This window comes from Jaculus jaculus, chromosome 13, assembly GCF_020740685.1.
Source record: "Jaculus jaculus isolate mJacJac1 chromosome 13, mJacJac1.mat.Y.cur, whole genome shotgun sequence".
Classification (NCBI taxonomy): domain Eukaryota; kingdom Metazoa; phylum Chordata; class Mammalia; order Rodentia; family Dipodidae; genus Jaculus; species Jaculus jaculus.
In genome coordinates this window covers 4,800,396-4,813,362 of record NC_059114.1, presented here as the reverse complement: position 1 = coordinate 4,813,362, position 12,967 = coordinate 4,800,396, and the positions used below count along the sequence as shown (strand labels likewise).

General features: G+C 45.1%; 1 protein-coding gene across 1 annotated transcript; it reads left to right on the top strand.

Annotated features, from left to right (window-relative positions):
* The first annotated feature begins 648 nt into the window (after positions 1 to 648).
* Gmnn (geminin DNA replication inhibitor) lies at positions 649 to 11,928 on the top strand. The gene is made up of 7 exons (XM_012951540.2): positions 649 to 787; positions 2,802 to 2,887; positions 7,575 to 7,652; positions 9,215 to 9,365; positions 9,751 to 9,833; positions 10,101 to 10,211; positions 11,488 to 11,928. Exons 2-7 carry the CDS (start codon positions 2,837 to 2,839, stop codon positions 11,677 to 11,679), a joined length of 666 nt encoding a protein of 221 aa, XP_012806994.1. The 5' UTR covers positions 649 to 787; positions 2,802 to 2,836; the 3' UTR covers positions 11,680 to 11,928.
* Positions 11,929 to 12,967: the final 1,039 nt, after the last annotated feature.

Here is a 12,967-nt window from a genome sequence, read left to right as displayed (position 1 = left end):
CGGGCTTATTTATTTATATTTTTATTTATTTGCAAGCAGGGAGAGAGAGAGAATTGGGTGTTCCAGGGCCTCCAGCCACTGCAAATGAACTCCAGACACGTGCCACTTTGTGCATCTGACTTTATGCGGATACTGACTGGGGAATGGAACCCAGTTTGTTAGGCTTTGCAGGCAAGCACACCTGGCAAGCCACTGCAAAATAACTCCAAATACTTAACAGAATTTTATGCATCTGGCTTTATGGGGGGGGGGGTACCATGGAATTGAACCTAGGCCATTAGCCATTAACTGCTGAGCCATCTCTCCAGTCCCCAAATTCTTAAAAAAAAATCCACCAAAATACATACATATTTCTTTTCTTTCTGTTGATAGGGGCACATCTTTGCCTTCTCTGGCAAAGGGCAAAAACTTGGAGCTCTGAAAAGAAGTTCCGGGAGCAGGGTCAGAGGGCAAGGTCACAAGGCACAGACCTCCCATTGAGCACATCAAGCGCAAATGCTAGACATCCAGCTCCAATCGTTTGTAGCCCAGAACAGACCGCGCAGGCGCAAGAGGGACGGGGGGCGTGGCCACGGCGACGCGGAAGTTAGGCGATTGGCCGGATTCCTGTGGCCCCGCCCCTCTGTACGTCACGGATCACCTGGTCGGGCGGGAGCGGGCGTGCGCGTAGTCCAGGTTTAGGAACCCGTAGCGGCGTGTGCGGCTGGTGAGTGTCGCGTTGTCTGCCCGTGTGCGAGCGTCGCTGTCGGGGTGCCCGCGCTCGCTGCGGAGCCGAGCGTTTCCGCGGGTGAGTACGAGCGGGTCGCGGCTCGAGGGCTTGGGCGGCCGCCTGAGGCCCGCGGTGCGGGCGGAGGGCTGCGGCGCGGCCGCGCGCTGCGAGAGCCCAGCGCCCACCCCATTGGCCGGCTCGGTTTTGGCGCGCTGGCGCGTCCGCTCTTCCTATTGGCTGTCGCGCGCCCCGGTGCCTCGGGGCTGCGGCGTAGCGGACGCGGCTAGTCCACGCCGAGCCGGCTCTGGGGCGCCGCGCTCTGGGCTCCCGGGGACTCCGGCCTAGGGTCTCCCGGTTTATCCGCGCCTCCTTTGAGCTCTGTCCCACGTTAAGGCCTTCAGCCTGGTGTGCTAGAACTAGACAGGAAGCGCTTGCCGGCCGACTGGTACCGGGCTTTCACTGTTTTAAATAATAATAATCTACATTTTTTTATATCAGAATTTACCATGCATGCGCTGGAGAGATGGTTCAGCTGTTAAGGCGCTTGCCTTACAAAGCCTGATGACTCAGGTTCGAGTCCCCAGTAAAGCCAGATGCATCTGGAGGTTGTTTGCAGAAGCTGGAGGCCCTGGCACGCCCATTCTCTCTGTCTCTCCTCTCTGCTTTCAAATAATTTTAAAAAATAATACAAAATTAGCTACGGGCGTGGTGGCGCATGCCTTTTAATCCCAGCACTCGGGAGGCAGAGGTAGGGTGATCGCCATGAGTTCGAGGCCACCCTGAGACTACCTAGTAATTTCCATGTCAGCCTGGGTTAGAGCGAGACCCTACCTCGGAAAAAACAAAAATATAATAAATGAAATTACGATGAGAGGATTGCTGTGAGTATGAGGCCAGCCAGAGACTACACAGTGAGCCCAATCTTGAATAAAACATATTTATCGGGCTGGAGAGATGCCTTAGCGGTTAAGCGCTTGCCTGTGATGCCTAAGGACCCCAGTTGGAGGCCTGACTTACCAGGACCCATGTAAGCCAGATGCACAAGGTGGCACATACATCTGGAGTTTGTTTGCAGTGGCTGGAGGCCCTGGCGCACCCATTCTCATTCTCTCTCTCTCTCTCTCTCTCTGTCTCTCAAATAAATAAATAAAAAGAAAAAAAGAAAGCATTTATTCATTTTTTTGCAAGTAGAGATTGGGTGCGCCAGGGCTGCTTAACCATTGCAAATGAACTCCAAATGTATGGCTCACTGCACATCTGTTTTTGTGGGGTTACTGGGGAGTCAAACCCAGGCCACGGGCAGCAGGCTTTGCAAGCAAGAGCTTTTAACCACTGAGCCAGCTCCAAAGCCAAAGGGGCCTGATCCAGTGCAGGTACTTACTGTGCAGGTACCCAGCTGCTGTGAGTTCGTGAGCTCAGTGGCCATGGTATGCCCAGAGGACAATGTTCATAGCATTCCACCCCTTCCTTCAGCTTGTATGTTGTGATCCCCCCCACCCCCCTCCACCTTCGAGGTAGAGTCTCACTTAAGCCCAGGTTGACCTGGAATTCACTCTGTAGTCTCAGGGTGGCCTTGAACTCACAGCGATCCTCCCACTGCCTCCCGAGTGCTGGGATGAAAGGCTTGCGCTACCACACCAGGCTGAGATACTGTTTTGTGTGTGCGTGCATGTGTGTGTTTTATTTATTCATTTGCATGCAGAAAGAGAGAATGAGTGTGCCAGGGCCTCTAGCCACCACAAACAAACTCCATATGCATGTGCCACTTTGTGTATCTGGTTTTACGTGGGTCCTGTGGAATCGAAGCCGGCTCATTAGTCTTTGCAGGCAGGCACCTTAACCACTGAACCATCTCTCTGACCCTAAGATGGTGTTCTTTAGGAAAGGCTTGAGCCTGCAGAAGAATCTGTTTTTCTTTCTGGGTGTCCTTTCCTCTGATCTTTATGGTCTCTCTATTTAATACAGGATGCTATCTCGTTCTAGTGTATGGTAGTTCTACCATACGGTAATGAGAGTTGTATGATTTTAAGTACTTTGTAATGACAAAGCTATCTAGACTGTACCTTCAGGTGCAAACCGTATTGTTTTTCAGTTACTAGGCTTTTTGTGTTACTGGCCAGCTGTGTAATGAATCCCAGTATGAAGTCAAAACAAGAAGAAATCCAAGAGAATGTAAAGGTATGTATATAATAGAACCTCTGAGTGTGTTATAGAAAGCATGTGATTTAAGAATCTTTTTTTTTTCTAGTTGTTAGATAGTTCGTGGTTTTTTTTTTTTAATTTAATTTTTATTAACATTTTTCATGATGAGAAAAAAAATCCCATGGTAATACCTTCCCTACCCCCCCCACACACACACTTTCCCCTTTGACAATTTAAGAATCTTATTATCAGCCGGGCGTGGTGGCGCACACCTTTAATCCCAGCACTCCGGAGGCAGAGGTAGGAGGATCGCCATGAGTTCAAGGCCACCCTGAGACTACAGAGTTAATTCCAGGTCAGCCTGGACCAGAGTGAGACCCTACCTCAAAAACCCAAACAAACAAACAAACAAACAAAAAGAGAATCTTATTATCACCCATGCTGGGGTGATGTGGCTGCTGGAGAGTCAGGCAGTTCCCTGTAGGAAATCCCAATAAACTCGCTGGTTCACCAAAAAAGTGTTTTAGGGCTGGAGAGATGGCTAGCGGCTAAGGCACTTGCCTGTGAAGCCTAAGGTCCCAGGTTCAATTCTCCTGGTCCCACGTTAGTCAGATACACATCATGGCACATGTGTATGGAGTTTGTTTGCAGTGGCTAGAGGCCCTGGCGTGTCCATTCTCTCTCTTGCTCTCTCTCTTTTCCCCCCTCGGTTCCTCTGTATCTAATAAATAAATAAAGTGTTTTAATTTTGTCTTTTTATTTGAGAGATTGGGTCATCTTATTCTGTCTAGGCTATCAAATCTTCTTGCCCCAGCCTCCGGAGAAGGTGGGATTAAAAGCGTGAAAAGGAGATGGAGAGATGGCTTACAGGTTAAGGTGTTTGTCTACAAAGTCTAAGGACCCAGCTTGGATTCCCCAGTACCGACCTAAGCCAGATGCACAAGGGGGCGCATGCATCTGGAATTGGTTTGCAGCTGCTAGAGGCCTTGGCACTCTTTATCTGCCTCTTTCTTTCTTCCTTCCTTCCTTCCTTTTCTTTTTTTTTGTGGGTTTTCGAAGTAGGGTCTCACTGAAGCCCAGGCTGACCTGAAAATCTCTGTGATGCTGTTGCTGGAAATTTTACATAGTTGTTTTAGTTTTGAGTTCATAACTTTAACTGGGCCCTCTTTCATGGTTTTAAATGAATTTACAACTTAGCTGGATCCTACCATGCAAACTATATGAGGATTGGCGGGGGATGTAGCATTAAAATGGGTGAGCAGGGCTGGAGGGATGGCTTAGCAGTTAGGAAGCTGGCCTGCGATCCTAAGGACCCACGTTCAGTTCCCAAGGACCCATGTAAGCTAGATGCACAAAGTGGCACATGTGGCTGGTGGCCCTGGCACACCCATTCTCTCTCTCTCTCTCTTTCTCTCAAATAACTTAAAAAAAAAATTAAAAGTGGGTGAATAAAGCTGGGCATGCGGTGACACAAATCTTTAGTGCTAGCACTGGGGAGACAAAGATAGGATTGCTGTGAGTTCAGGGTCAGCCTGGGCTCCAACCTTGAAGAAAACAAATCTGAGGGGCTGGAGAGATGGCTCAATGGTTAAGGCTCTTTCCTGCAAAGTTTAACAATTGGGCTTTGAGTCCCCAGTTCCCACTTAAAGCCAGATGCATGCATCTGGAGTTTGTTTCCAGAAGCTAGAGGCCTTGATGCATCATCCATTCTGTTTTTCTCTCTTCTCTCTCTCTCTCTTTGCCTAAAAATAAAATATTAATAAAATAAGAGTATACTCTTGCATGTTTTATTTTTAGTTATTTTTATTATTTGAGAGTGACAGACAGAAAGAGGCAGAGAGAGCGAATGGGTGCGCACCGGCCTCCAGCCACTGCAAACGGACTCGAGATACGTGCGCCCTCTTGTGCATCTGGCTAACGTGGGTCCTGGGGAATCATCCCTCGGACGGGGTCCTTAGGCTTCACAGGCGAGCGCACTTAACCGCTAAGCCATCTCTCCAGCCCGCATGTGATTTTAGGAGAGAAAAATCAAATTCCAAAAGATTAAGACTCACATAAATAAAATTTTCTGGCTCTATAAGTCCATTCTAATGAATAATCTGAATGTACAAATAATAGTAGCATTACATATTTCTCGGGCCACATTTTATACAGCTTACATGTGTAAAACACACTGGAAATGGTATGTGTGTGTGAATAGCTGGCTTCTCTGTTATCAACATCAAACATTTAAGTAAATTAACATGTCCAATTACTAAGGTTCCAAAGTTACATTTTCTTCTGTTTGCCTGGAGACTGTTGATTAATGTATAATCTAAATTATAGCTGCCCTGTTGCCGTAATATTTGTTCTCACAGCAGCTGCCTTTGTCCTTCAGTTCAGTGGTGAGATAGTAATCAGCAGCAGAAACCTTCCCGTGGGAAAGGCGAGCTCTGTCCTGTGAAGTGCGTGTGGAGTCGGTCACTTTCTCACGCCCGTGTGGTGTCATGTTCGTGCTCGTCCTGTTGGAGTGCTCACCCATGTTTGCTGTCCCATGGTGGCAGTATACAGCTATTTTTTTTTAAAACCAAAATTGAGTAAGCTTTCAAATCAGGAAATATACAGTAGGGTAGTTACATACAATAAGGAAGGGAATATTTTTTGCAAGAACAGTGTATTGGAGGCAGATGCGCTATCGTTACACCATGAGACCTGCTTGCAGGACATTATCTTGGGCATTTTAGTGTTGGTATATGAGAAGCCTTGATAGTTTATTGTCTCTCAACGAATGGACTAGAAGCAAGACTGTTCTGTGATCAGGTAGTAGTTGAGTCATATACTTGGTGAGTGTTTCTTAAAAATTCCACTTCATAAATGTCCATAAATGTTTGGGAATACTGAAAACAGTTCCGAGATGAATCCTGTTGGAGAAAGAAGTATTTTGTGTTGTAATTTGCCTTTAACTTGCCTCTTTTGTAAGCTTATACCATGGACATTGAAGTTGAGTTTATATAAGAAATAGCATGTTCACAAATGTCCAATTTGTATACAAGGTCTTTTTTATTTTTATTTTTTAAAGTACTTTGTAGTTTATTTATTTACAAGTGGAGAAAGAGAGAATGGGTGCACCAGGGCCCCAGCTACTGTAAACAAACTTCAGATGCATCTACCACATTGTGCATCTAGCTTTACGTGGATGCTAGGAAATCAAACGTGGGTCTTTAGGTTTTGTAGGCTAGCACCTTAACTTCAGAGCCATCTCTCCAGCCCCAGGTCTCTTTAAAAAAACAAAAAAATTAACTGGGCATGGTGGCACATGCCTTTAATCCCAGCACTCGGGAGGCAGAGGTAGGAGGATTGCAGTGAGTTTGAGACCACCCTGAGACTGCATAGTGATTTCCAGGTCAGCCTGGGCTAGAGTGAGACCCTACCTCATAAAACCAAAAAAAAAAAGAAAAAAAAAACTCCAAAAAATAAGAGCCGGTCGTGGTGGTGCATGCCTTTAATCAATCCCAGCACTCGGGAGGCAGAGGTAGGAGGATCGCCATGCATTCGAGGCCACCCTGAGAGTACATAGTTAATTCCAGGTCAGCCTGGACCAGAGTGAGACCCCACCTGGAAAAAACAAAAAAAAAGAAAGAGAGAGAGAATGGGCACACCAGACAACAGGGCCTCAGAGTACAGATAATTTCCTTTTGTTGCTGAAATTTTGTTAGGTGTGCTTTAACTAATTTTTTGTTTTGTTTTGTTTTTTTGAGGTAGGGTCACACTCTGGTCCAGGCTGACCTGGAATTAACTATGTGGTCTCTGGGTGGCCTTGAACTCTCGATGATCCTCTCACCTCTGCCTCCCAAGTGCTAGGATTAAAGGTGTGCACCCCCACGCCCAGCTTTAACTAATTTTTTTGTAGAAAGAACTTGTCTTGAAATGAAGTTACTTGTTTGTAGCTGAGCATGGTAGTGCATGCATGTAATCCCAGCATTTGCAAAGTGTAGGCTGGTGGATTAGGAGTTCAGGGGTAGCCAGTCTACTTGAGACCCTCTCACAAAATAACAATTTTTTCTTAAATATTTTATATTTATTTATTTGAGAAAGAAAGTGGCAGATAAAGAATGGGTGCACAAATCAACTCCATGCACATGTGCCACCATGTGCATCTGGCTTATGTGGGTCCTGGGGAGTCAAACTTGTGTCCTTTGGCTTTCCAGGCAAGTGCCTTAACCACTAAGCCATCTTTCCATTCACAAATAAATTTTAAAACATTGCTTGTTTGTTTCTGGCTTTGATGGTTTGTTCCTTCCTTAAGAATTTCTTCAGACTTTATGATCACCTTGGGGAGTAGCTTTGCCAATGATTTGTTAAGATATGTGGCAGTAGGGCTAGAGAGGTGGCTTAGTTGTTAAGGCGCTTGCCTGCAAACCTGAAGGACCAAAGTTTAACTCCTCAGGACCCATGTAAGCCAGATGCACACGGGGCACATGGCATCTGGAATTAATTTGAAGAGGCTGGAGGCCCTGACATGCCCATTCTCTATCTGCCTTTCTTACTCTCTCTCAAATAAATAAAAATAAAATATTTTAAAAAGATAATGTGGCATTATAAAATTACAGCACAAACTAAATCTTAGTGCTTTTAGTGATTTTTATTTGAGTTTAGTAGGACTAAGCCTGGCTATACAGAAACTTGGGAAATAAATACCCATATGTAACTTGGTAACCATAGAATGCATTGTCTTGACTTCTAGAACAGTCCTGTCCCAAGAAGAACTCTCAAGATGATTCAGCCGTCTGCAGCTGGATCTCTTGTTGGAAGAGAAAACGAGGTATGTGCTGCACAGCGATTGCGTGGGTCACTCCTTTAATTATTGGAGATGGGAAGGAATAATGTAGCCTATTTACATATCTCCCCAGAAAAGTGTGTGTGTATTTTAAAACAATAGGTGCTTCCCTGAGACTGTATAGTGAATTCCAGGTCAGCCTAAGCTAGAGTGAGCCCTTGAAAAGACAAAACAAACAAACAACAATAGGTGCTTATGTCACCAAGACTGGCACTTCAAACTCACTATGTAGCTGAGGGTGACCTTGAACTTGGGATTTTTCCTGCTCTGCCTTCCAAGTGCTGAGATGGTAGGCATGTATGCACTGCCAACCTCAGTTCACGTGGTAGTGGGGATTGGACCCAGGGCAGTGGGCATGTTAGGCAGATGCTCTGCCAGCTGAGCGAGATACTTTTCACCCCCTGTGTAAATGAAGAAACACGTGGATGAGCATGTCCACACTCTGGGCAGCACAGTTGAGATTTGTGCCTTTCCATGGTACTGAACTTAAATTCTGCTTTTTATTTTTATTTATTTTTGGTTTTTCAGGGATCTCACTCTAGCTCAGGCTGACCTGGAGTTTACTATGGAGTCTCAGGGTGGCTTCGAGCTAACTTTGACCCTCCTACCTCTGCCTCCCCGGTGCTGGGATTCAAAGTGTGCACCACCACACCTGGCTTTTTTTTCTTTTAATTAATTTTTTATTTATTTATTAGGAAGAAAGAGAATGGGCATTCCAGGGGTCCAGCCATTGTAAACGAACCCTAGACACCCGCGCCCCCTTGTGCATCTGGCTTACATGGTTTCTGGGGAATCGAATCTAGGTTCTTTGGCTTTGCAGACAAATGCCGTAACTGCTAAGCCATCCCTCCAGCACTGAATTCAGCTTTTTTTTTTTTTTTTTTTTTGGTTTTTTGAGATAGGGTCTCACTCTGGCTCAGGCTGACCTGGAATTCACTATGTAGTCTCAGGGTGGCCTCGAACTCATGGCGATCCTCCTACCTCTGCCTCCCAAGTGCTGGGATTAAAGGTGTGCGCCACCACGCCTGGCCCGAATTCAGTTTTTAAACACAATAAAAATAATTGCGGCTAAGCCTTAGTTCAAGTCTAATCCAAATAACTGTGGTAAGATTGCTAAAATGGCAGCATGTTTGGAAGAGTTTTGAATTATATAATTTAAAAAAAAAAAGATGTAAAAAAGAAAGCAGATGTTAAAAAGATGAAGTTTGGGTTGGGCAGATGGCTTAGCGGTTAAGCGCTTGCCTGTGAAGCCTAAGGACCCTGGTTTGAGGCTCGATTCCCCAGGACCCACGTTAGCCAGATGCATAAGGGGGTGCATGCATCTGGAGTTCCTTTGCAGTGGCTGGAGGTCCTGGCGCGCCCATCCTCTCTTTCTCTCTCTATCTGCCTCGTTCTCTGTCTGTCACTCTCAAATAAATAAATAAAAAGTAACAACATTTTTTTTTAAATATGAAGTTTAAGTTCTCTTTCTCTTTTTTTTGGATTCATGAGTGGCCAAACCAAGTAGTTTACTTGTTGATTAAAGTAAATAAATGTTTCCATTGTAGTTGCCTAAAAGCTTATCCAAAAGGAAACTGTGGAATGATCAGTTAACGCCTACTAAGACTTCCGGTTCTGGAGTTATTACTGTTTTAGAATCAAGTGGAAATGAAAATGTTAGTGGAGTCACTGAAGAAGCATACGACCTCATGGTGAAAGGTACGAAAGGGTAACCTTGCCTCGTCTTCTTTTTACTATCAGGTAAACACTATCTGCTTGCTGCTTTTTGGTTTTGTTTTGTTTTTCGAAGTAGGGTCTTACTCTAGCCCAGGCTGATCTGGAATTCACTATGTGGTCTCAGGGTGGCCTCGAACTCACAGAAAGGCGTGCGCCACCACGCCCAGCCTTGGAATTTTTCTAGTAATAGGTTTTTGTGGCTTTGTTTTGTTGGGACTGGGGCTTGCTGTGCAATCTAGGCTGCCCTCAGACCCATGATCACAGGTCCTCTTGGATCTGTCTCCCATGTGCTGGCATTGTAGATGTGCGCAACCATAACCAGGGTTACAGTAAAGTTTTTTATATGTGAAATACTCACTTATTTCAGAAAATCCATCTTCTCACTACTGGAAAGAAGTGGCAGAAAAACGGAGGAAAGCTCTCCATGAAGCACTTAAAGAAAATGAGAAGGTAAGTATTGCATGTAATTCTCAGCATTAAAGCATTCCAGCATTCTCCTTGGGCAGCTTAGTGTATTTAATTAGTCCAGTGTGAACTATCTGTCCTTAATGCTGGCCTAAGGAGAGCTGGACTAGAGGGCAGCTCTGCTACTGAAATACAGACAATCAGCCCTGTTGTGTTAAGAGCCAGTCCTGTGCTGCCTGTGCCTTACCAGCTCTGTGCTCAGAGATCCATTACGTGGTTGAGAGCCCTCTGAACTTGCTGTCTGTGTCACAGCTTCATAAAGAAATTGAGCAGAAGGAAAATGAGATTGCCCGCTTGAAGAAGGAGAATCTGGAGTTGGCAGAAGTGGCAGGACACGTCCAGTATATGGCTGAGATCATAGAGGTAGGTGATATCCCACCCCTCAGTCCCAGAAGCAGTCTGTCTGTAAAGCCGCCACCATGGTGTGATCAGAAAGTGGTCAGCTCTGGAATTGGGCTGTGGGGTCAAGTCACAGCTCCCTGCTTGGCACCGCTGTTTCTTTATTTTATTTTATTTTTTTATTTTATTTTATTTTTATTTATTTATTTTTTCCAAGGAGAGAGAGAAAGACAAAGAATGGGTGCACCAGGGCTTCTAGCAACTGCAAATGAACTCTGGATGCATCTGCCACTGTACATCTGGCTTACTTGGAGACTGGAGACTTGCGCCTGGCTCATTAGTCTCTGCAGGCCAGCTTTAACTCTGAGCCATCTCTCCCGCCCCTCAGTCAGGTTCTGTAATAGAGTAGGTTATTTCTCATCTTTGTTTCGGATTTTTGAGGCAGAGACTCTAGCCCAGGCTGGCCTTAAATTCAAAGCCAATCTCCTACCTCAGCGGTGAGACTAGAGGACCTTTATACCCAGCAGGCCCTTTTTGTTTGTTTGTTTTTGGTTTCAAGGTAGGGTCTTGTTCTAACCGAGGCTGACCTGGAATTCACTATAGTCAGACTGACCTTGAATCCACAGCTATCCTCCGACCTGTACCTCCCAAGTTCTGGGATTCACCATGCCTGGCTGGTTATTTATCTTGTTGGGTCTTCTTTCCCTAACCTGTGGGATGGGATTAATTAATGCATATTTCTGAAAAACAGGGGGAAATTATTGCTTCATTATTTATACATTTTTAGTGGGTTTTATTTTTTTTCCTTGTTTTTGTTTTTTTTTGAGGTAGGGTCTCACTATAGCCCATGCTGTCCTGGAATTCAATATATAGTCTCAGGGTGGCCTCGAATTCAGTCTCCCAAGTGCTGGGATTAAAGGTGTGTGCCATCACGCCTGGCTCCATTTTTAGTGATTTTGATTTTCTTATGCATATGGTATTAGCTGTCGTTTATAAAACTTCTGGTTTGGGCTGTGGCTTTAGCTAATTAAATATACTGCTCTGTAGCTGATTAGATATTTGAAACATGCAGTTCTTGGTTTTGTTAGAGATGTACCAATTTAAATTGTGCGCTGAAAGCAGTTCAACACTTTAAAGACTTGGCAATTTATTGAACACTGATTTTGCTGAAATATGATCTATCATGATAAAGGCTAAGAAGAAAAGCATCTCACATTGAGAGTCAGCTGTCTGTATACTGATGCTGGAAGCTTTGAGCTTCAATGTTTTTACAATAAACTACTGGTTTATTCTCCGAAAGAGGCTGAGCAACGAATCTGTGGATCACTGTGGGTCATCGGATAGTCAGGAGCTTGCTTCTGACGAGGACGTGGGTGAGGACCCCGAAGTGGAGGATGTGGGTGAGGATCCCGAAGTGGAGGACGCGGACGCTGCCTCGTGTGCTGAAGACACTTTGTCCTCTGCATCTTCAGACGCAGAGCCGGGCGTGTGAGGCACACGCGTGCTTGACTTGAGAGACGCACCGCCAAGGCTGATCTGCCAGGGTTCTTGGTAGCAGAGTGAGTTAACTGCGTAAGACAAATGCTAGAGTCAAACCTTTTGGTTTGGATGCTGGGACACCTACTGTTGTATTAAAATACCAATATGTATTTTTAATGTGTTTTATGTAAATAGCATGTTCATTTTCTCAGTTGCGACACATGACTTGTGTATATGGTAAATAAACTTGAAGTTCCTGTGGGATGTGTTTCTTGGACGTATAAAGTCTAGAAAATGTCTGTTGTTTATTGTTGTGCACTCTTGGAGGAAACAAGGAGCCTGTTTAGACTGAGGTTGCTGAGGTTTGAACTTCCAAACCCATTTGTACCTTGGGCAGGAAACGTTTGGCTGGCCCAGCCACCACCAACTGAGCGTGGTGACATGTGGTGATGCCCAGTCTTTTTGAAAATTAATTTATTTGCAAGCAGAAAGAATGGGTGTGCTAGGGCCTCCAGCTGCTGCTGCCAAAAAATCTAATTGCATGTACTGCTTTGTGCATCTTGGCTTTATGTGGATTCTGGGGCATTGAAGCCTGGTCATTAGGCATTCCAGGCAAGTGCCTTCACTGCTGAGCCATCTTTCCAGCCCTAGAGTGGTAACTTTAAAAAAAAAAAAAATTATTAGCAGGTTGGAGAGATGGCTCAGGGGTTATGACACTTGCCTGAAATGCCCAAGGGGTGGAGTTTGGTTCCCCAGTACCTATGTAAAGCCAGATAGATGCACAAAGTGTTGCATGCATCTGGAGTTTTTTTTGTTTTTGTTTTTGTTTTTTGCAGTGGCTAGAGGCTCTGTCTCCTTGCAAATAAATAAAATAAATGTTAGTAGCATATGTTAACTATACATCAGAATGGGGTTTGTTACGGGATTTTAGGTGTGTACATAATGTATTTTAATCTTACCCTTCCCCCTTAGCCTCATTCTCCTAATCATCCTAATCCATTTCGTGTTCTCACTAGTCCCTCCTTCAAATTATTTCTTTGTCTATTCATCTGTGGTCCAGTGAGTTTCATGACGTTGCTTACAGGAGCACCGGCTACTTAGCCAGTGGCTACACTGGACATAGTGCCACTCACCAGCAACTGCGAACTGTGTCCATCCTCGGAGGGATAGCATGCCCCAAGCCGCCCCTTTCCCTGGCGGCTGGCTCAGTCTTGTGCGCAGGTAATCACAGCTCTGTGAGTTCAAGACTGCATCAGCTAGGCTACAATGATGGCTCAGCTGTTAAAGGCACTTGCAGGTCT

What these genes read in the sequence shown, in the direction of transcription:
- Gmnn (XM_012951540.2), top strand. Translation starts at nt 2,837, where the DNA reads ATGAATCCCAGTATGAAGTCAAAACAAGAAGAAATCCAAGAGAATGTA. An exon ending in CACTTAAAGAAAATGAGAAG is followed by an intron (nt 9,834 to 10,100) that starts GTAAGTATTGCA and finishes TCTGTGTCACAG; the next exon opens with CTTCATAAAGAAATTGAGCA. An exon ending in ATATGGCTGAGATCATAGAG is followed by an intron (nt 10,212 to 11,487) that starts GTAGGTGATATC and finishes ATTCTCCGAAAG; the next exon opens with AGGCTGAGCAACGAATCTGT.